Source organism: Danio rerio, chromosome 11 (genome assembly GCF_049306965.1).
Source record: "Danio rerio strain Tuebingen ecotype United States chromosome 11, GRCz12tu, whole genome shotgun sequence".
Taxonomy (NCBI): Eukaryota; Metazoa; Chordata; class Actinopteri; order Cypriniformes; family Danionidae; genus Danio; species Danio rerio.
Genome location: NC_133186.1, coordinates 27,784,455 through 27,807,093, shown reverse-complemented (window position 1 = coordinate 27,807,093; position 22,639 = coordinate 27,784,455). Strand labels below are relative to the sequence as shown.

The following is a 22,639-nucleotide window of genomic DNA, read 5'->3' as shown; positions in this document are numbered from 1 at the left end:
TTAAATACACTGCCGTTTTATGTAGCAAGTGAACATGGAGTCTGTGCGCGCAAACATACCAGGGAAGTTCATTGCGTTGTTTTTCTCATCGCTCACGAACTCCATTGGCTTTATTAGCACTTTACGGCATCACGATGAACGTCTCCACCAATCACAGCTCAGTGCGCACGATGCGCGCGCCAAGTGCAAACCCCAACGCCGAGAATTCGCCTTTTTTTCTAAAGGGGCGTATTTTCCTTGCCAATTTAATTACAAACCAACATTCAATGCACACGATACACTCTGCAATAATGTCAGGCGCCTATTTGAAACACTTAGGTACCCTGTCAAGGTGATAGCGTTGTGTAAACATCCAGGATGTTTGCTTAGGAGCGTTTTTGTGGGAAGTCTCGTCAATGGAGGCTTGAGGAAGCCCGTCTCGCTACAGAAGAGGACGCTGTCGCCCCTGGATATGACCGGCATTCCCTGTCGTTACGAGCGATCGATAAAAGAGTAAGTTTGCTTGTTTATTTTGCACTGCTTTCTGTTAGGACTCGCTTGTGTCGCTTGGGCTGGCAGCGCCGCGGCTGCTTGTTAGCGCGCTGTAAATATGGCTCCGGTGCTGGAAGAAGGCGCTCATTTACCAGCTGCCTTTGCTAACTGTACACAGCGCTTTATTACATACAAGTGCTTTTTCTCTGCTGGTACACGGTTTGCATGCAAAGGACTGGCAAACAGCTACAGCGTGATATGTAGTTATTTGTCGTTTGGTTGTTAGAGTGTAAATAAGGCGTATTCACACGGTCAGAGTTTGTTATCAGGAAAAACAATCGAGGTTGAGACTGTCCATCAGCCCTGCTAAAATGGCTGACTCGCCTGTCTCGCTTCGGGATTGGTATTTAGCGCTCTGCAACCGAACTACGTCAACTGGGTCGAGGAAACTTTAAAGATCTGCCCAGTGATTGGCTCGCGTTTCTCACGTGATTTGAGAAAGTTGCCTTATTGGTTCGTCTGATGCAACGCTTCAAATGTGCTAGTAGCATACTGTATTTGTGTATTATTAGGAGAAAGCTTGTTTAGGAGTTATTTAATGATTATAGTTCACAATAAAGCATTTATTTTTGTATTTTATGCTACAGAAAATGTTGCGTAAAGAAGTGGAGTGAATGTTAGCTGCTACATTTGACAGTTGATGTTTATGTTCAAAAATGTTGATATCAACAGTCATATCATTGCTTGAAAATGGTTAAAACAGCACAGCTGTTCGCTGGTTTAATAGGGTTTTATTGTTTAAGGTAAGACAACTGGAGATTTTAACTACTAGATTTGGCTGCTGCCGATAAACAACAGTAACGTAAATTTAGCGTAATTGCTCTGTAATTGCAACCTTTTGAAATGTTTAATTCTTCCCATGTGTCATTATAAAGTTTGGTGTGAGTTCCAGTAAGGTGGACATTTTCAGTACTGACGAAATTACATCTCAATATATTTTGGAATTTTTAAATAAATAACATTGACTCTCAAGGAACTTTTTCTGCATATTAAGTGCCATAAAATATACATACAATAAGAACAGCTTGCACATCATTAAAATGCTAATTACTATACTATATTATCATAGATATGATTATTAAAGTGTAATAAACACATAATAAACAAAACTATGCTGTCTTCACACTTATCTAACAGAATATATATATATATATATATATATATATATATATATATATATATATATATATATATATATATATATATATATATATATATATATGAGCAATTCCATGCAAATGTAAACCTTGCCATGAAAGAAAAATGATGGTTTCACCAAAATGCAGAAACTGTTTGTTTTTTGTGTAAACACGTATTTTACAGTACTTTAGAAATACTCAAAAATGTAGTGGGTGATTTCACATCGGTCACATCCATAACAGACAGACGTCACATCCATAACGACACTTTTTCCTCATAAATGCAAAAATGTCAAATAAAATGAAATCAATATTTTTGGTTTTGTAGTGAGCCAACTCTTATCCTTTTGATTTGCATTATTTCATTTGGGTTGTGCAGTTTAATTCACAGAATTTCTACAAAGTTTGTTGTATACTCCAAACTTAGACTTTTTTTTTTTTCTCAAACATAACGCATGTTTATTTCCCTCATTTAAAGTATAAAAACGTTTGCAGACTGATATTTTTCTGATCCTATAACTCTAGTCAGTTGTTGCGGAAAATATAAACAGATGTTTTAATGTAATGTTAACATACTTTCTCTGTGATTTTATGGATGCTAATGTAATTCTTGACATAAAATAGAATTGCTGCGTCCCAATTCGCATACTATCCTATATAGTATTTAAAAATAGAATTAGTATGTCCCAAATCAAAGTATGTTGTATTTCGTCTGCAACAACAACGTGAACTCATATAATTATCCAAAGACCTGAGGAGATTTCTTTGCACGAAAGCCGGAATGGCAAATTATCCTGCTACTGTTTCTCCAATAAGGTAGGAAATTAAATATGAAAGAAATGTGGATGATTTGTGGAGATTTGTGGATGATGGACAGGGCTCATAACTAAGCAACATAACGATCTGTTAACAAGAAAGAAGTATATCCCAAAGCTTGCATACTCTTCTGTTACACACTTAAAAGTTTTTCTTAAAAAAAAAAAAAAGTACATACCAGGGTTCAACGCTTAGGATTTTTTCTGATGGTCCGATCGGGCCAATGGTTTAGATTTTTACTTGTCCTGCCAAAATTTTCACTAGCCCCTGCAAAAAAAATAAGGCATGTTAATAGGTATTTTGTAGCCACATATTTTAAATAATGTGTCAAAAATAAATCTGTGAATCTACAATTTCAATATTTAAAATTCAGTGTTATGTAAACAAAAAGTGCATTATGGAAATATGGAGGTATGTTATTTCAGTTCGAAATTATTTAACAAAGGTGGCTGACTATATATTGTGAAAAAATAAATAAATAAATAAATAATTGCAAACAGACATTTTATTTTAGCCTCATATTTTGATGTTGCCTCCATGTTGCTGTCTTTTCACTGTACTGGTTGTTACCAGTGTACGGGAAAAAATAGCATGCTCAAAAATCAAATCAGATAAGAGGATCAGAAAAGCAATATGGCGTTTACGACATCACAGAGAAGGTAGACTTTTTAAGACTAAAAAGCACAAGCTTAAAATGCACAAATTTAACTTTAGTGACAAGGCGGCACTGTCCCAATCAGGCCTGTAATAATGCTGTCTACTGTCCCAAGCATCTCTCAAACTAGCCCCGGGCCATAGGGCAGTCCTAATTGTTGAGCCCTGCATACTCTTAAGGCGTAGTGTAAGTATGCAAATTATGACAGCAACTTTTTCAGCAATATATAGTCAATATTTATAGCATATATTTCTATTTTCACAGGTACCTACGACCATTCATATTTGACGATTTATATAGAAGTCATCTCCAATGAGGAAGCTAAGGAAACGAGTTGCTCAGTCCCGAGCTGGAGGCTTTGGGAGGGGATTGGTCAGAGAAGAGGATCAGGATCAAGTTGGTCCATCCAGCCATGTTGACATGGATGCTCTACTCTGTCCACCTTCTCCATGCAGACTGAACTTCTCTCCAACGAGAGACACACTCACATATGCACAGGCTCAGCGGATGGTGGAGATCGAGCTGGAGGGAAGACTCCACCGTATCAACATCTGCGACCAGCTCTCTGTCGTAACAGAGGACGAGATGCTGGCTCAGGATCTGACAGAGTGCAACAGCAACAAAGAGAACAGCGAGCAGAGGCAGGGAAACAAGCAAGCTGCATCTAAAAGCAAAAAGAAAGATGGCAAACACACAGCCAAAAAGAAATCAGGTGGTCAGTATGGTTTGCAGGGGCAGGTTGCACATTTACAAGCCCCCCTGCCCAAGCCAACATTTCGTAAATTGGACAATTTCACAGTCTCAGATGCTCCCCCGCTTCCAGTGGCTTATTACCGCTATATGGAGAAGTCCGGGGAGGAGCTGGACAATGAGGCTGAGTACGACATGGACGAGGAGGACATGGCTTGGTTAGAGATGGTCAATCAGAAGCGTGTGTCTGACGGCCACGCTTCGGTTCCTCCTGATACATTTGAGTTACTGATTGACCGTCTTGAGCGAGAATCCATTTTAGAGTCCCGCAGCCAAGCGTTGTCCCAGAGCACCATTGATGAGGATGCCTACTGTTGTGTTTGCCTTGATGATGAGTGTCTCAATAGCAACGTCATCCTGTTTTGTGACATCTGCAACCTCGCCGTGCACCAGGAATGTTACGGGGTGCCTTACATCCCTGAGGGCCAGTGGCTGTGCAGGCGATGTCTGCAGTCCCCGTCCCGACCCGTCGATTGTGTCCTCTGTCCAAACAGAGGGGGTGCATTCAAACAAACCAGCGATGGAAGTTGGGCCCACGTCATCTGTGCCATATGGATCCCTGAAGTGTGCTTTGCCAACACTGTGTTCCTGGAGCCTGTGGAGGGAGTGAAGAACATTCCTCCTGCGCGGTGGAAGCTCACCTGTTACCTGTGCAAACAGAAAGGCAGGGGCGCGTCTATTCAGTGCCACAAAGCCAACTGCTACAGGGCGTTTCACGTCACCTGTGCGCAGAGAGCGGGTCTGTATATGAAAATTGACCCAGTGCGGGAGACCGGCACCAATGGCACCACTTTTACTGTGAAGAAGACTGCTTATTGCGAAAACCACTCACCTCCTGGCACGGGAACAGAGGGGTATGAAGATAACGGGTTGGTTGGGGGCAGGGGTAACAGAGGTCAGAGGTCGTACACATTAGGCCCTCCGCTGCAGCAGAACCAGAACGGGAGGAAAAAAGGGTCAGCAGCACAACAGAAGAAAACGCAGAAGAACTCAGGCGGAGGCTCACGAAAAACAGGAGTCCCACTTCTGCTAGTGCCGCAGATACCATCCTTTAGGTAAATGTTTACGTCTGCTTATTTGTCTGTTATGTCTAGTTTTTTATTTCACCTCACTGCAAGCATGGAGAAGTATTTTCCCTTTAGACTCGATTCTAGTAGATTTTAAAATCTGCATAAAATCAAAATTGACCCAGTTTGTCTTAAATAGCTAAATTGGTTACTGTTGTTGAAGTTTGGTAATATTGTAATTATGGCTGGGCCGATAAACAATATTATATCAAATCACAAAAAAGTTTATGCCAATAACAATGATAAACTCTGCACTTTTTTACTCTATATTCATCTAAGAGCCTATCGCACAGCAGAAATGTGCAACAATGGGAATCCAAAGTGTGTTGATATCGAATTTCCAGCCACCGAGATGTAAGAAATTCAAGATGTATCGAATTTACGAGGTGTATCGAAATCAATACATTCGAGATGTATCAAATATTCGGCCACCAAAAATTTAACGGCCAAAATTATGTTACGCCATTTAATGGACCCTCTAATTCACAGTTGTCAAACTCAGTTCCAAAAGGGCCACAGCTCTGCACAGTTTAGTTCCAACCCTAATTAAACACACCTGATCAAACTGATTGAGTCTTCAGGCTTGTTTGAAACCTACAGGTAAGTGTGTTGGAGCAGGGTTGGAACTAAACTGTGCAGGGCTTCGGCCCTCCAGGAATTGAGTTTGACACCCCTGCTCTAATTTTTATGGCTTCAGTCATTGTTGGTTTACTCTTTTAAATCTGGAAGCATTAACAACTTATGTCGAAACATATATCGTTATCATTCAATATGGACAATAATTATTGAGACTGCATTTTTGCATATCGCCTAGTCCTAATTCCTAATTCCTAAAGTCCTAATTTTAATAATTTTTTGTAGAAGGCGTTTACCTACAGAAAAAAAGATTTTTAGATTGTAATAAAAAATATATACAGTCCAAGGCTGAATTATTAACCCTCCTGAATATTTTTCTCCAATATCTGTCAAAGAAAAAGAGGATTTTTTTAATAACTCATTTCTAATAATTTCTTTTATCTTTGCTATGATGACAGGACACAGTATTTTACTAGACATTTTTCAAGATACTAGTATTTAGCTTAAAGTGACATTTAAAGGCTTAACTAGGGTAATAAGGCAAATCATTGTATAACAGTGGTTTGTTCTGTAGACAATCAAAAATATTGCTTAAGGAAGCTAATAATATTGACCTTAAAATGGTTTTAAAAAATAAAAATAAAACAAATAAGACTTTCTCCAGAAGAAAAAATGTCATCAGAAATACTGTGAAAAATTCCATGCTCTAATAAACATAATTTGGGAAATATTTGAAAAAGAAAATAATTAACGGGATGGCTGATAATGCTGACTTCAACTGTAATATCTGTAATTTACTCTGTGTATTTACACATTCTGTTACTTTTGGGATACATCAAGATGATTCCCTTTAACCTTTTTGCTCTCATAGAAAAGTCTCCAGAAAATTTGGTACCAGTTTCAAAGTCCATCAGAAGCGCCTTCATGTCTGGCTTTTTTCTGCTATTAAACACTGTTTACAATCCTTAAAGCAAAATTGTTTATACTCTCTTTTACTCAAAAATGCAGAATAAGGAATTGTGAATGATTAGTGTTGACTTTAACAGTTGGCCCTGTATCATATTTTCCTAATAGGCTGAACAAGATTTGCACAGGAGTCTCTGTTGAAAGGAAGAATCAGTTTATGCAGAGGCTCCACAATTACTGGCTGCTAAAGCGTCACTCTCGTAATGGCGTGCCGCTCATCCGCCGGCTCCATTCTCATCTGCAGGCCCAGAAGTCTGAGCAGGTTAATGTGCTGTAACTCATTACACTTTTGTTGACAGCAAAGCATGTGATAAAACTATTAATAACCAAGCCCACACATAATCAGTGCCAACAGAAAGTGCTGCCGACTTCAGCAAATTTGCACCACTCATTCACACTTTTCCCTGCTCCATATTTGTTTGTTTAAAAAATATTATGGTTAATTTGATCGTGTTTTCAAGTAGCGCAGATTTCCATGTTTAAATCTTTTATGCTAAATCACTGGAGCAGTCCTTACATAGCGAAATGATTATTTGCTGATAGTGTGTATTGATTTTTTTTATTACTGTTTAGAGAGAACCAGATGCAAAGTTGCAGGCGGTCAGGGAAGAGCTGAAGTATTGGCAGAAGCTTCGCCAGGACCTGGAAAAAGCCAGACTTCTTATTGAGCTCATACGAAAGAGGGAGAGACTCAAAAGAGAACAGGTGACACAGATCATGTTATAATGCTCTTTTGTTATGTTCTCAAGACCCTGGTCTCTATAAAAAGCCATCACTTCTTGCCAGAACAAGCCTGAGGTAATTACTAATTCACACCATGGTTTTAATTTGCTCTGTTCTCTCATTAGATGAAACTTCAGCAGGCTGCACTAGAGCTTCAGCTCACCCCTGCGCTGGTGTTTCTGCGCGCTACACTGGAGCAGCTGAAGGAGAAAGACACTGATCACATTTTCACCACACCAGTCAATTTGAAGGAGGTGAGGAAATAATGGTAACTTTAGGAGTCTTTTGCAGCTTCTTCTGATTTTGCTTTCCCTTGTTTCCAAAAAAAAAAAAAAAAAACATGAATTCTTTACAGTTAAACATTGTGTATTACTGTAAATTTGATTTAGTGTTAATTTTTGGCATTATAAAATTACAGAATTATCAGAATTTGATAAACATTTTAACAAATCTAAATAAATACATATTGTTTTTTAAAATTTAATTATTATTTATTTAATTTATTAAAATTTCCTTTGTTATTTAAACATTCATTGTAATATACCTATTAAAGTATAATCTTGCATTCAATTAATAACATGTATTTTTCTAAAGAGTTATGGTAACATGAAAACTTATGGTTAAATAACAAAAGAATAATTTACTGTGAAGTTTTATGAATCATATTAATGTTAACCTTTAAAACCTGACCTATTTTTTTATCAAATTGGACTAAGCTTTTAATTTTTAATGCCTTTCATATATTTTGTGGCTTATCATATTTTAAAATGCTTATTGGGATGCCAGATACCATTGAAGGTTTTAAAACACCCATGTTTGTAGCTTATTTTTCTTAGTCTCAGTGGACCTGCTGCTGTAAACATTAAAATGGTAGATTGATCTTTTTATTTTAAAGGTGCCGTATACTCCATTGGTTTAATAAATTAAATTGTTCTCTAATATCTACATAGTAGGTTTATGGCGTCTGTAAGTAAAAAAAATCTCCAGAAATGGTTTTATATGCTCATTTATATGCTCCCTAAAATACCCTTATAACCAGAAGGTCCATGATTGACCATATATGGCACGTGTCATAAATATTAAGCTCGGGTCTTTCAGACACACACAGCATGATGTACACTGAACACTGACAAATATAAACCCAATCAGTTACATTAACCTATTTTTCTCACCAGGGGCCTCATGTATCAACGCAGCGTATGCACAAAAACTTTGCGTATGCCAGGTTTCATGCTCACGTTTGGATTTACTAACGATGAAATTAACGTGAGTGTGCGTTGGTCCAAGGCAACTTCATGTCTGGCGTACGTGCATTTCTTGTGTGTGTTTGTTTTATTTCCATTGGCGACTCTTAGAGGCTATCCTGTTAAATTGCACACTACAAAGTATCTTTGAGCCGTGCAATGGCAGCTGTATGAGACAGGATCAGCCGCATGTCTAGCAGGTTTATAAGGTTTCCATACCATGCAGTTGACAAGCCAAACATTAAAGTGCAATTTGCAGCGATCGCCGGTTTTCCCAATGTAATCAGAGCGATCGACTGCACGCACATTGCTATAAAGGCACCATCTGAAGACGAATTTGCATACGTGAATCGGAAACATTCAATAAATGTGCAAATAATATGTGATGCTCAAATGCGCTTACCATAATACACACACTTATTAATGATTCCTACTTGTCTTCCTCGTGATGAAGAGTAGGGAAAATCTGATATGTAATGGGGAAAAAAGAAAATAAATTTATCAGACGCTGGATTCGAAACAGGTTCAGGAATGATAGTGTCAAAACAGGTTGCCATGTGCTTTATGAGCTTTTTTTTTCTTTTGTTATTAATTCCGTAAGACAAACTTGCATATAACTCCGCTTTTCTCCAGTCTACCTGGCGCACCTTCAATTCACATTCTGTTCAAAGTTTCTCTACTTGCTTGCTTTTTTTTTTTTCATTGATTAAACAGGGGAGTACAGAATTATACATAAAACAGTATACAAAGGAATTAACAACAAAAAAATTCTTGCTTGCTTTTGCCATTGCTTTTTCGTTTGGTTTTGCCAAAGTAGAGTCATTAGCATATTCATACGGGGGAGGAGGCAGGGAGGGGTTTTGCGCTCGTGCATGTGCGCTCAGTTTCACGTTTATTCGGATATACAAAGAGAACATGCTTGGGATTCTGCGTAATTTACAGCTTTGTCCGTATGCAATGTTTTAGTATGATTTCTACGCAAGTCTTCGTACATGAGGCCCCTGATCTGTTGTGGATAAAGGCTAAATTATAATTAAACTTGTATGCCGTTGTATTTTGAAGCTATCAAAAAAATACAGCCATGAATTATTATCACCCTCTGCATGAACAGATGAAATTTGAGCAAAGTATTTGTTGAAACATACACCTCAAATTTTACAATAAACACAATAAGTTAACAAAATATGTAGCTAAACATACCTCATTCCACTTCAGAGTGAAAATTAATAAATGTATAATCTGTAAATCTTGCATTCTATGTCCTGAGGCGATATTAAAACATGTCTTGTGCTGTAGTTGCCAAAGTAAACAATTTGGTGCTTGTTTTCAAAATAAAAGTCCCTTATACATAGTAAGTGAAAAATATATGCTTATAATAACTAAGTGAGGAAAATTATCACTGTTGTCTCACTAGAAAAAGTTGTTGTTTAACTAACGCAGCAAGATGTATGCATATTAATGATCTCAGAGCTTTTTTTTATGATCTCAGAGCTTGATGACATGGCTACTCGGATAAACAACCCAAATTAGGCATACATGCAAATGAAAAGGGCATTGCCCGTAAGTCTCGTCACAGTTTGTTTAAGTCTTCTGATTGTCCCGTTGTCCAAAGTGTTTTACACTTGTGGAATTTACATGGGAACAAGGAAACAGTAGTGTCTGAGGCTCACAGTATACCCATTTCCATATACTGATCTCGTATTATTCTACTTTGCCTTGGTTTACCCAGATTTTTATTATAGGGCACCTTTAAGAAAGCAAAGAAAATCTTTTTTTTTTTCATCCTCACGTCCTCCTTCATGTATTCCAGGTTCCAGATTATCTTGAGTTTGTGACTGTGCCAATGGACTTCTCTACGATGCATGACAAGCTGGAGGCTCATAAATACTCATCAGTGGCAGACTTGGAAAACGATTTCAATCTCATGGTATCCAACTGTCTGAGGTACAACTCCAATGATACAGTGTTCCACAAAGCGGCTATGCAGCTCAGAGAGGTGGGCGGAGCCATCCTAAGACACGCCCAACACCAGGCGCTCAGCATAGGCCTGGATCCAAGCACAGGCATGCATCTGCCAGACAAGCCCATCCCACATAACACCACTGTCTCCTGGTGTGATGAAGGTGAGCACTTACACAAGCTTGTTAACAGTCATTAAAGTTCACTTAAAATTACATTTAACGTTTTCTTGCTGTTAGCATCTGTATGCTAGTTTTAAAGGTGCAATAGGATATTTTAAAAAATGCAAATATTAGCCATATAGCACTTGAAAGCCCACGTCCCAACCTGCCAATCGTCATCAAAGCTATCCTTCCGGGACAACCTATCATAATATTCAGACCCAAATCTTTTGATTGGACTATTTTTTCTTGGTCCTACGTCTTCCACAGAATATTAAAATACACATGAATGCATTTGGACCACATCATTTAATTAAACTTTTATCCAGAATAATTAAAAAAGTCTCTGAAGACAGTCGCCTGTTGCACATTTAAGGTTCTATATAAACTAGTTTGCTCCAAAACAGTAACACAATTTGCATTGAAAAGCTACAAATGTTTAAAATGTATGGGAAATAAAATGTTTTTAAATGTATAGGAGTCAGCATTTTCATGATATTGTGAGCTTTTCATTCGATCTTCTGACCAATCAAATGCTATTTAGCATCTAAAGTGCCCCTACAAAATGTGTCACTTATTCAGATGTAACCAAGCATTCATAGTGAGGTTTACTCTAACACAAGGGGCTGAAGTATTCAGACAGTGTAAAGATGCTGTCTATTAGGCTTAATGAAGTCTGGTTTTATGTTAGTTCTCAACAAACCACCGCAGTGTAAAAAAACTGGTTCCATTCCAACCCAGAAACATAATAGCACAGAGCGGGTCAATACAGATCACAAAACATTTCAGACCCATTTGAATTACACTGAATGATGTATTTTAAAGCAGAGCGACACACTCAGCATTGCTATTATAAGACTGGCTGCCATTTGTCAAAAGCTCAATGGGTGAAGATACGATATAAACAAAATGCTATTGGCTATTCCTTTAAAAAGGGAGGAGCTACTTGAAATATCCTGCCCTGTCTTCATGATTCGGTTGAAAATTACACACCTAATACATTTTACAAAACTGTGACATTGAAGGTGCTTTGGGGGACATTTAAGTGAGACTATTAAGCTTTCTGATGTTTGAATCTCTTTTTGCAACAACCCTAAAAAAGGCAGAATGCAACATAAAAATAATCCTAATGCTTTTGCAATCTGAATGCTAAAATTTGCCTTTCTATTAAATCATTTACAGTTGACATGCTTTTGGACCCTGACAATCGTGTGCACATGTGTGCTGAGGACCAGCTGAAAACACTGCTGGACAAGCTGGATTTGGTGGCATCTATGAGGACAAGTGGAGGCCGCACAAAACGCATGCGCCTGCTGCGCAGAGAAATCAACAGCCTTCGCCATAAGATCAGCCACCAGGATCGCAACTCACGACTGCTGAATGGGAAAATTAGAGAGGAGAAGAGCAAAGATGCCAAGAGTGAGAAGAAGATGGATTACATAACCTCAGGTAATACCAAATAAACAAGGTAAACCATGCTCGGACGTTGTGAAAATAAATTTCTAAAGCAAATTGTAGAAGAAAAAAATAGTGTGTTTGCATAATTTTAAAAGCAGTAGTCTACTGTGTAATTTTCAGAGAGGTAAAAATGTCTAAAAATCAATGAAGTCTATTCTATTTCTATTCTATATCTATTTGAGCCTCAGCATTTATTTATTTTATTTTATTTATTTATTATAAGTAGCAATTAAAATGTAGTTTTACAGTGAAGGAAATATATATTATGGTTGGTATAGCTTATTTGTGCTTTTAAAAAGGATTTGCAGGTATTTTTTTTCTTATTTTTTTCTGATTTTATATATACTATTTCATCTGTATTTTTTATTGTTTATTTGTTTTTGTAGTATGTATATTTAATTTCATTTTAAATATTTTTCATAAGCAAAAACACTTTCACAGTAAGTTTTTTTTATTTAATATTTTCTTAATATTATTTAGGGATGCATGATATTTCGGAGGCCATATCGTTATCGGCTGATAAATGCTATTTTTAAGATTATCGTTATCAATCCCATGTCTAAATTAGGCCGATATCTTTAAGCCGATAAACTACGTAATTGTTGCTGCGCACGCGTGGGCGGAACATGTTCAGACTTGTTCATGGAGCTCTACTCACACTGTTTATTCCTTCAAAGTCTGTCCTTTCTTCATGTGGTATTGCTGTGCGTTAATAACTCAGTAAGTAACCATGTTCCTTATCATTGTAGATATGTTTGAGTGCCATTGTGTATTTTGCTTCAAATCGACTCAGGAAAAAATATTACATATGAAAGCCTTTCCTGCTCTGTCTCTTTGTTGTGTTAGAGAGATTTACTTATTACTCCATGGCCGAATAATATTAGTTTCAGGGTGAACTCTTTTAGTTGCAGCCGGTGAATGAACGAGGACCCATGTAACTTGGTCTCATTGCGAAAAAAGCGCTTCTCTTTTCTGTCTCTCCCTCTTGGCTTCACACTCACACATACACACACACCAAACTGACCTGCACACGTGACGTGCTAAACAAAAACTTACGGGAGGTTTTTAATCTAATATAATTAATTGTTATTATCAACACGTTGCTTCCCATGTGTTGTTGATGTAAGATGTAATATTCATATTGATTATAACGACACACACATAGATCTGACAGCCTTGAGCCTTCACAGATCGACAACAGGGGAGAGCCTAGGTGCACCAGTCACTAGCCGCATTTCCACTGTCGGGCCAGTGCAAGCCAGGGCTTTTATCGGGTCGTGCCGGGCCAATCGCCCGGAAGGTTGAGCAGTGAGGCCGAAATCATGTCGCGTTTCCATTGTCGGACTAGTAGCTCGCAGCGCGTCACACAAACCCCACCCCAAGAACGTCCCCGAATCAAATGTCACTCAACCCGCCCACTTTAGCGGGAATCAGTCAGATAAAGCACACATCACATCATCACGAAACGATTCAAATAAAGACAACCGAAACAACAAACAACAAACCGAAAGATATGACACTTTTTCAGTCTACAAACGTGGACACGTCATTTGTAAAGTTTTCTGTCTTTCTGTTGTATATTCTGTATTATCTCTAAAATAAATAAAGAAAAGAAAAAAAGCCGTGCGGCATCAACAGAGCTGTAAAGGGAGCGCTTGTTGGCTCGGTCTCACACACATATACAGGCATCTAAACGCGCACAAACACAGCTTTTAAACTTGACAAAGACTCTCGAAAACCTTTACTGGCTGGCTGCTCTATCTAATGTGGTGTAAAGATTATTGTGTGTCACTGAAACATCAAGGAGAACGCAGCAAAGAAAAGTCACTTATAAATTAAACTTTATTATTTTATGCAACAGCCTTACATTTAAAAGGGAAGCATAAGGGCAATTAAAAGCAAATAAACGCCAGCTTATAATGCTAGATGTTTTCTTTGCCTTATTTATTTATTTGTTTATTTGGCCGGCCGCTGGCCCCGAGTAAGCCCCGCTTTGGCCCGATTAGGCCCCGGAAATGACAGTGGAAACTCGACTGGTCTTGGCTCGCTTGCTTTAGGCGCGAAAGTGGAAACGCAGCTACTGAATCCAGCATACGGGCCACACATTCTGTCTTTATATTCTGCTCTGTGTTTGCCATAAAGTCATCTAAACTCAATGATCAGGTTTGTATCAAAATCCGAGGGCAAATCTGCCCCCTCAGCGGTTTATCATGAACTTTTCATTGATCATTTTTCCCGCGATTGACAGCAAGAACAAACACAGAAACGTTGATACTACGTGTTCAAAAGACTCTAAAACACCAAATAGGATGAATTTTTGTTGCATTTTCTAAAATAATACATTCTGTATCTAGCTTTTCACTTGTACAGTGGCTCAGAGCTGTCAAAACACCTCTAAAAAAGGCTTTTTCGGACATATTTGTACACATGTACATCACTGTAACCCGTTTTATTCAAGAACATTTGAGCTGGTTTTAGTCCTTAGCTCTTTCATTTTCATTTTGTTTAAAATATATTTTACTTGCTTGTTAATTAAATCCCATTTTGTTATTTAACCTTTTTAATTTTATGCAACAGTCAATTTGCATGTTAATTTGCTATGAAGAAAATGAAATAATGTATTTTTTGCATGCTGGTTTTTGTGAAGTGGTGATTATAGGTCTTATAATCACCTTGCAATTTTGAAATCATAGCTTTTTTGCTTTGAGTATGGGCTACTAAGTTCAAAAGAGCAGAGTTTCAGCTTTTATGAAGTTTGCTGTGTAAAAATATAACATTTTGAATTATTTATAATTATCGGCCTATATATATCGGCTATCGGCCTCCAAGTCTGAAGAATTATCGGTTATCGGTATCGGCCAAAAAATCTATATTGGTGCATCCCTAATATTATTGGTATATATTAGATGAGTTCAGATTAATTATGTATTAAACAAAAACATCTTATCAATTAACAACAATAACTATTTATTTAAATTATATGAAGGCACAGTTGGCATTAAAGCAGAAACTGCTAGAAAACTTACAACAGGTTTATTTTAAAAAGAGAGAATAACTTTTATTAGTTAGCTTACAAAAAAAAAATCTACTTTGTCTCACACATTTTGATATATTACTGTGGCACAAATGGGCACTAATATACAAAACAGGAGAAAATATTACAACTAAGTCTGTAAATATCAAAACAAATTTCATCTAAACCTGTTTTTGTTATGTAGTATTTTAAGCGACTTAATTCTTTCCCTATTAGAAGACCCCAAGAAGTCAGCATCACAGAAAGCGCAAGAACCCGCTTGCCCAGCCTCTTCACCTTTACCTGGCGATGCTCCACCAAATCCACCTTTATTCTGCCTCGAGACAGGACGAACCACCACTCCAGCACAGTCAAATAAACCTGGAAGCAGGAAACAGAGGGCAAAAGGCAAAGACAGAAGCCTGAGAGAAAACCACAATCAGACCCCAAAAGAAGACGAGAACTTCCACACAAAAGAGAACGACAGCAGCCCTCAGGAGGACAGGGTTTGTTCTGCAAAGAACCAGTCTGATTCGCCCAAGATTGGTGTGGGTCGTCGCACATCGATCCTCTTCAAGAAAGCTAAAAATGGAGCCAGGCCGACTAAAGACAAGCCTGTTTTATTGCCAAATGGAGTCAGCAAAGCTCAGAATGGTGCATCACAGGAGCAAAACACGCAAGCTAAAGCACCATCAACCCCAAAACCAGTCTCTCCGTCCCCTCACCAGCTGAGATCCAGAGGACTGAGCACATGCTCGGATGGTGAAGGCATGAAGGCCAACAGTCTGCCAGAAGAGAATGGTACAGATATATCTTTACTTAAGCAATTACTTAAGTTTATTGAACATTGATTTAAGTGCTGTCCTCCACAATGTGTTTAATATGCTGGAACTAATGCTCTAATGCACTTTATTTAGGCCTCACAAATGGACTCAAGAGACACAACGGCAACTCATCAGATTCTGAAAACTCCACTCCTGCCTTCCCAACACACAGGTAATAGAGGCAGTCAGCGCTTTACACTCATCCTGTTTACATGCAATGTTGTTATTTATGCCAGTGAGATCAGTTGAGACTGAGTGCTGATTACAATATTGTTCAAAAGTTTGGGGTCTGAAAAGTTTTTATTTTAGTTTTTTTAAAGAAATTAATTCATTTATTTGGCAAATATGCTTGAAACTGATCAAAAATAACAGTAAAGACTTTTACGATATATTTATTTCCCTGATTTCACAGATAATTCAATCAATCAAAGGCCTTTATTTGTCACGTACACTTCCATGTAGTTAAATACAATGTCATGTAGTGAAATTGGACCCCCCCGACCATACACAAACATCACATTTTGGGGGAAGACAGGTCAACAGGTGGTAGTATTTGGAAAAAGGAATTAAGATACATATTGCCCTTGAATTGAGCCACACTGACCGCTTTCGTCAATCGTCGATACGCCAGGGCCCCGCATAACCTATCAGCAGAAACCCTGTTATCAAAGTGCCAAATAGGTAGATATCTTCAATATCCTTCAGAGACAGAGCAGCCAGGCACACGACGCGCCACTTCTCCTACCTGTCAATCACGTATCTAGCTGCAAACGTCTCTGAAGGACAAAAAGGCTGTCCCAAGTACAAATTTCTATTTGAAAATCCCTTATTAATCCATAATTCCTTATTCCTTTGGATGGCAGGGCACGAAGAGCCTCAGAGATAGAATAAGAGGAGCCAGCCAGGAAAAATATGGGAGGGAGAGGAAAAAGTGCGACCGCCCTCGCCAAGAGTCAAAGAAGAAACATTCCTTAACTTCAATGAATGTGTTTTGTTTACATAATTTGTATTAGAATAGATTGAATTGGCAGGAAACACAGTTATAATCCAGTGGTTTTTCATTTAGCACTGACCGCTGGAGATTTGTTCACTTGACATAGATGTTCACAGAGTGCATGTTACACAGAAAAGCTTAGTAGTTTAAAGAATGTTTGTTTTTCAATGATTTTTCTCAGTTCATCTCCTCCAAAGCGCAGTCGTGGTAAACCAGCCCTCAGCAAAGTTCCTGTAGATGAGGAGAAGAATGAAGTTACTAATACAAGTGAGAACATTTAAGTACTAAAATAAACTGTGTTGTTCTTTTTTGTTTTTTTTTTGCTCAACTGTCTTTATTTTGTCTTTGCTTCTATAGACAGTGAAGCTTCTCAAAATGATGGTGAGATGGAACCTCTTACTTTGGTTTGGGCAAAATGTCGTGGATATCCATCGTACCCTGCAATGGTAAAGTCACACGGTTTTGCATTTAAACTTGTGTGTCTACATGATATTTACAGTGTGTTCACAAGACCAAAATCTGGACTAAAAGAGAAATTAAAATGATAGGTCTTTTTTGCTTAATATTTATGCTTTTATTTTTAAGACCACACAAAAAATCGCTTTTATGACAAATTTTTCAATGAAGCATCCAAACAATTCTGCTGAGCTAAAAATCCTTTACTGTATGTCTGTAAAGAAAGGTCTAATCAGCGAAAATCTCATGAAGAGCCTATAAAATGTTAAATGATTGAAACCAGTGCTCAGAATATCTTCATTGCATACACAAGTGAGAATGCATTGAGAAACAATTTTATGCTCACGTGATTTGACGTCATGTCTTGTTTTTTGTTTGTTTAGAAGTCTTTATTTCTTTGTTGCCTTCACATTTCAGTCAAACAGCACCAGAGTTTATTTGGAAGAGTGAGGGACGTTTTTCCTGCTTGTTTGGTGCACACCAGGGTTCAAGTGGCAGCTTTCACACCACACTAAGGGCCCATTCACACAGAATGTGTCATTTTGTACAAAAAAAAACAGATTCAACAATCAGGAATGCTTTTTAAAAAAGCACAGTGTAGAGCACGAAGGTTTCTGGACATTGCCACTGACTCTCTGTAAACAGAAGCTCGCAACGATTGCCTTTCCTCTGATTGGTCCACTGCTTTGCAACTGACATTGATAAGTAGCCCTGTGTAAAAGATTATTTTAACTCGATATGACATCTAAAAAACATGGCACTATGTGAGTGTAACAGTCATACATGTTCAAGAATCGAACTAAAGATCTGAGAATCCTTGTAGCAAACTTATGTGTGTGTTGTTTTAAGAAAACAACCGTTCATTTGTGTTGTGTTTTATTTTTATTTGTTTTATTCATTAGGCATTTATATAATTATCATTTTATTGACTATTAGTTAATGATTTGATTGTTATTATTGATTATTTGTCATTTTATTATGTATTTTAAATTTTTATTACTATTTTAATATTATTGCTTCATTATTATTTCCACTTTTCCATATTGTTATAATCTTATGACTGTGTGGATTCAAGTGACACTTGTCTTCATGAGTAAGGGATAAGAGAAAGACTCCATTTAATGATCTGTTCTGTGTCTGGACAATTTTGTGAAGCAGTAATTTTCCATTGCTGTTGCTTGTGGTATAATAACACTTGTTGAATTTATCCTGGTCAGACGAAGTCTGAGCATTCAATTATTCAAAACTAAGATTGTTCAATAAACTGCTCTTTCTTTATCATCATTACTTTGTCTTCTGCTCCTCTCTTGTTTTCTCAGACAACTTTTATATTGATAGGAGACTGTTAATTCAGTTGAATACTGGTTAGCAGGTTTAGGTATTGGAAACTTTGCTGACTTGTTGTCCATATACCTGGAGAAACAGACATTTTCTGTCAAGATCTAGCGTCCGGGGCTGGATCGTAGTTATCTGGCGTGGAGATGGTGGTCTAACAATGTCTTAAAAAAACAATAAAATGTTGAAATCGGAATGGGAAAATTAATTCTGGGGCGGCTTAGTGATTAGCACTGTCGCCTCACAGCAAGAAGGTGGCTGGTTCCAGTCTTGGCTGGGCCAGTTGTCATTTCTGTGTGGAGTTTACATGTTCTCGCCATGTTGGTGTGGGTTTCCTCCGGGTGCTCCGGTTTTCCTCATAGTTACTATGTCAATTGGATGAACAAAATTGGCCGTAGTGTATTAATGTGTGTGTGAACGCAACGGTATATGGGTGTTTCCCAGTTCTGGGATGTGGCTGGAAGGGTATCCACTGTGTAAAACATATGCTGGAATAGTTGGTGGTTCATTTTGCTGTGGCAACCCCCGATAAAGTAGGAGACTTAACTGAAGAAAAATGATTGAAATTCTGTTTGAATAAGCATTAACAGATTTATCTCACCAGTTACGTGCCAAGTGTGAACACACTGTTGATTTATCTAGTCTACTCAATTCCTAACCTAAACTAATAATGATTTTCGACAGATTGTGGATCCTAAAATGCCCCAGGAAGGAATTCTTCACAACGGCATTCCTATCCCAGTGCCACCTACTGACGTCCTGGATCTTGGCAAACGCCGACAGGAGGAATCTGAGGAGAAGCTCTTTCTTGTGCTGTTCTTTGACACAAAGAGAACTTGGTGAGGTGAAATCTACATTTCCTCAACTATATTTCAGACTTGCAGTTTATCCTGTTAACGTTACTGTTATTTTACTGGTAAACAGGCAGTGGCTTCCACAGGACAAGCTCCATCACATGGGCATTGATGACACTGTAGACAGACTGCGTTTGATGGAGGGCAAGAAACCCAATGTGCGCAAGTCTGTGCACACGGCATATGACAGGGCCATGACGCACCTGAGTCACGTGCAGGAGAACTCTTCCTTTAACCCCTCAAATTTTATATAAAAGACTGCTAGAAGATGGATGTCTAAACTGACTGTAAGCTGCCAGTAAAGGTACGATCACATCATTCAGATGTTATTGGGTTTTACATAAGTGAAAGTCAGAATTTTAAAGGGAAACTTCACCCAAAAACTAAAATGTCCTTACCACTTACTCACACTCAAGCAAATCCAAACTTTAATGAATTTCTTTCTTCTGTTGAACACAAAGCCATATATTCAGAAGAATGTTGGAAAAAGCAGCCCTTGACATTCAAAACAGGAACAAAAACACTGAAAGTCAATGGCTGTTTTTCCTAATATACTTCAGCATGTCTTCATTCGTGTTCAAGAGAAGAAAGAAACTCAAACAGGTTTGGGAGATTAGTAAATGATGAGAGAAGTTTAATTTTTGGGTGAACTATCCCTTTAAACTCGTGTCTTATATGTCCTGTTTTCTACCCTCCATTATTCAAGGCACATCATAAATTCAAACCTGGTTTTATTAAATGGATAGTTTACTCAAAAATAAACATTTCCTGATAATTTACTCAATCCCGAGGCATTTAAGATGTATTTGACTTGTTTTCTTCTGCCAAACCAACCATTTTTTCCTTCTAATGCATGTACACAAGGCTCAGTGTACAATATGTTTGACATTCCAAAATCCATATTGAGTCCACATGACCCCAGCAAATAAACACAGTTATTTTCATAAGGGATCTAAAAAAGGATGCACTTCTGTTTATATCACATTAATGAGATGGTTTAGTTCACAAAGGCCATCCAATAAGATCATTATTTGTTGGCATGGGGTCACGTTGAAGCTGACAAATTTCAGACCATCAAAACAATCAACATCAGGGCCTGTTTGCTTACATTGGATGTTGAAAAATCCTACAAAATTATGGTTGAAACTTCATGTACATCTTGGATGGCCTGGTGAGTGTATAAATAGAGCACAACAGATTCTGGTTCTAGAAACAAAAGCATTTATTTACCGATAAACCCTTAAAGACAGAGCTGTTGTGAATATTTAAATGCATATGCTATTTTTCAACTCATATTCTCATGAATTTGACAAACAGTTGTTTTAATAGTAGAATCTTTATAGAAAAACTACATTCCACCAATCAGTCATGACAAACAAAGTGCACCAGAAGAAATATTTAGCTCTAAACACTCTTATAAAGCACTGCAAATGGCATCTCTGTAGATATAAAAGTATTTATTAAAAGCTGTTAGTCGTTTGTAGATTTTTAATCGGATGTAATTCAGAGCTTGATTAGATTGTACACTACCCAACTAAATTCTTGTCGTGGATCCCAGTTGTAAGAGCAAGAAATGATAACTTGACTTCTAGTTGATCATTTGGGAAAGTGGCAGAAGGTAGATTTTTCCAATGAATCATCTGTTGAACTGCATCCCAATCATCAAAATACTGCAGATGAGCTATTGGAACCCGCATGGATCCAAGATTCTTACATAAATCAGTCAAGTTTGGTGAAGGATAAATCATGGTTTGGGGTTACATTCAGTATTGGGACAAGTGAGAGATCTGCAGAGTGGATGGCAACATCAACAGCCTGAGGTATCAAGACATTTGTGCTGTTCCTAAAACTTGGATAAGCGACAAGACTTGTCAGGTAGTGTACTTCTTGGCTGTATTAAAGGGATAGTTCATTCTAAAATTAAAATTCTATCATTATTTACTCACAAAATCTATTTGAGTTTCTTTTGTTGAACACAATAGAAGATATTTTGAAGAATGCTGGCACTTATTGACTTCCATGGTTTTTTGTTTTACTATAGAGGTTTTCCAAATGTATAAGTTTGAAATCACATGAAGGAGAATAAATGATTTTGGGTGAACTATCTCTTTTAGTTCAGTCTTATATATCTTTATCAAATGTAATTTTGTTTGGTTATTTTGGTTCATGGCTGATGATGCTTTAGTAAAGCTTTTTTTTTTAAATCTCTATGACAAAAAAAAGACCAAAAATCAGGAAAAGATTTTTTTTTTTTTTAGTGAACTGATCCCTTAATTTGTTACATTCTCTTGCAACCAAGATTTAGTTTTGCATTCAGTTGCTATAATTGCACTTACTTCTGTTCAAGTTTTGCCACTTGTTGTTTTTGTCACTGTTTTGAATGTTAGCTGATGGTCTCGCGCACCAGCGTTCGGCCAGCGTGACTCAGGAACTTTGTGCTAGAATGCATTTCTGAACGGAGGATTTAGTGAAATGCACGAGCACAAATACAGTCCTGTTGCTCTCAGATCTGCTTATATGCTCTTCGTCTTTATCAGGTTCTGAGTGTCTGGTGTTTGTAAACCATTGCTGTTTTAACCTACTGTGAGATGCCACTGATGACTTTCACTTCTTTGGCACTACTTAATCCCTGCCACCTATTTTATGTCTGTTTATTGTCCATATGTGGCCATTTATTTAAAAAATAACGATAAGTAGAAAGCAAGAAGGAAAGGATGTGAGCTTGTAATTGTGAGTGGAGAACATTGTAAATATAAATGCATGTATGTAGAAAATATGCACAGATGTTGTTTTTGAAAATCTGAAATGTAAATTAATGACAAACTTTGTACGTCATTTTAATTTATTTGGAGTGCTTATGGAAAAGTTATTTAATAGTAATTTAACAGCTCCGCAGAGCTTTATATTGTCTGGAAAGCATTAATGAAATTGTTTCTTAGTGGTCTACGGTGAGAGAACATTATAGAATCAAATGTTATGTAGTCTCTTAGATCATGTACGCAGAGTAAAGAGAAACGTGATTTTTTTTTTTAAGCCTGTGAAAAAGCTAATAGTACCAAATGGAAAATGTCTGAAACAGTATTTTCTCAACCGAGAAATAAAAACACTGTTGCGCTGA

General features: G+C 37.5%; 2 protein-coding genes across 9 annotated transcripts in view; one reads left to right on the top strand and one right to left on the bottom strand.

Annotated features, from left to right (window-relative positions):
* The window catches only part of grik6 (glutamate receptor, ionotropic, kainate 6), a 17,046-nt gene extending 16,193 nt beyond the window's left edge, over nucleotides 1-853 (bottom strand). Inside the window, exon 1 of the mRNA XM_021479846.3 lies at nucleotides 60-853. The gene's annotated coding sequence lies outside the window, so the exon portion shown is untranslated. The remainder of the gene's footprint in view (nucleotides 1-59) is intronic.
* Nucleotides 182-22,639, top strand: brpf3a (bromodomain and PHD finger containing, 3a). Of its 8 annotated transcripts, none has more exons than XR_012387172.1 (14): nucleotides 182-492; nucleotides 3,406-4,946; nucleotides 6,609-6,762; nucleotides 7,074-7,205; nucleotides 7,349-7,477; nucleotides 10,278-10,590; nucleotides 11,770-12,036; nucleotides 15,296-15,859; nucleotides 15,976-16,054; nucleotides 17,058-17,143; nucleotides 17,234-17,322; nucleotides 19,352-19,506; nucleotides 19,592-19,825; nucleotides 21,909-22,639. XR_012387172.1 is itself a non-coding variant. In XM_021479844.3 (13 exons), exons 2-13 carry the CDS (start codon nucleotides 3,454-3,456, stop codon nucleotides 19,773-19,775), a joined length of 3,645 nt encoding a protein of 1,214 aa, XP_021335519.1. In that variant the 5' UTR covers nucleotides 182-492; nucleotides 3,406-3,453; the 3' UTR covers nucleotides 19,776-22,639. The 8 variants fall into 8 exon arrangements, 3 of the variants coding, with proteins under 3 accessions (XP_021335519.1, XP_073772868.1, XP_068080447.1); XR_012387171.1 differs by lacking the exon at nucleotides 182-492 and adding an exon at nucleotides 989-1,274; XR_012387173.1 differs by having other exon boundaries at nucleotides 16,746-17,143; nucleotides 19,592-22,639.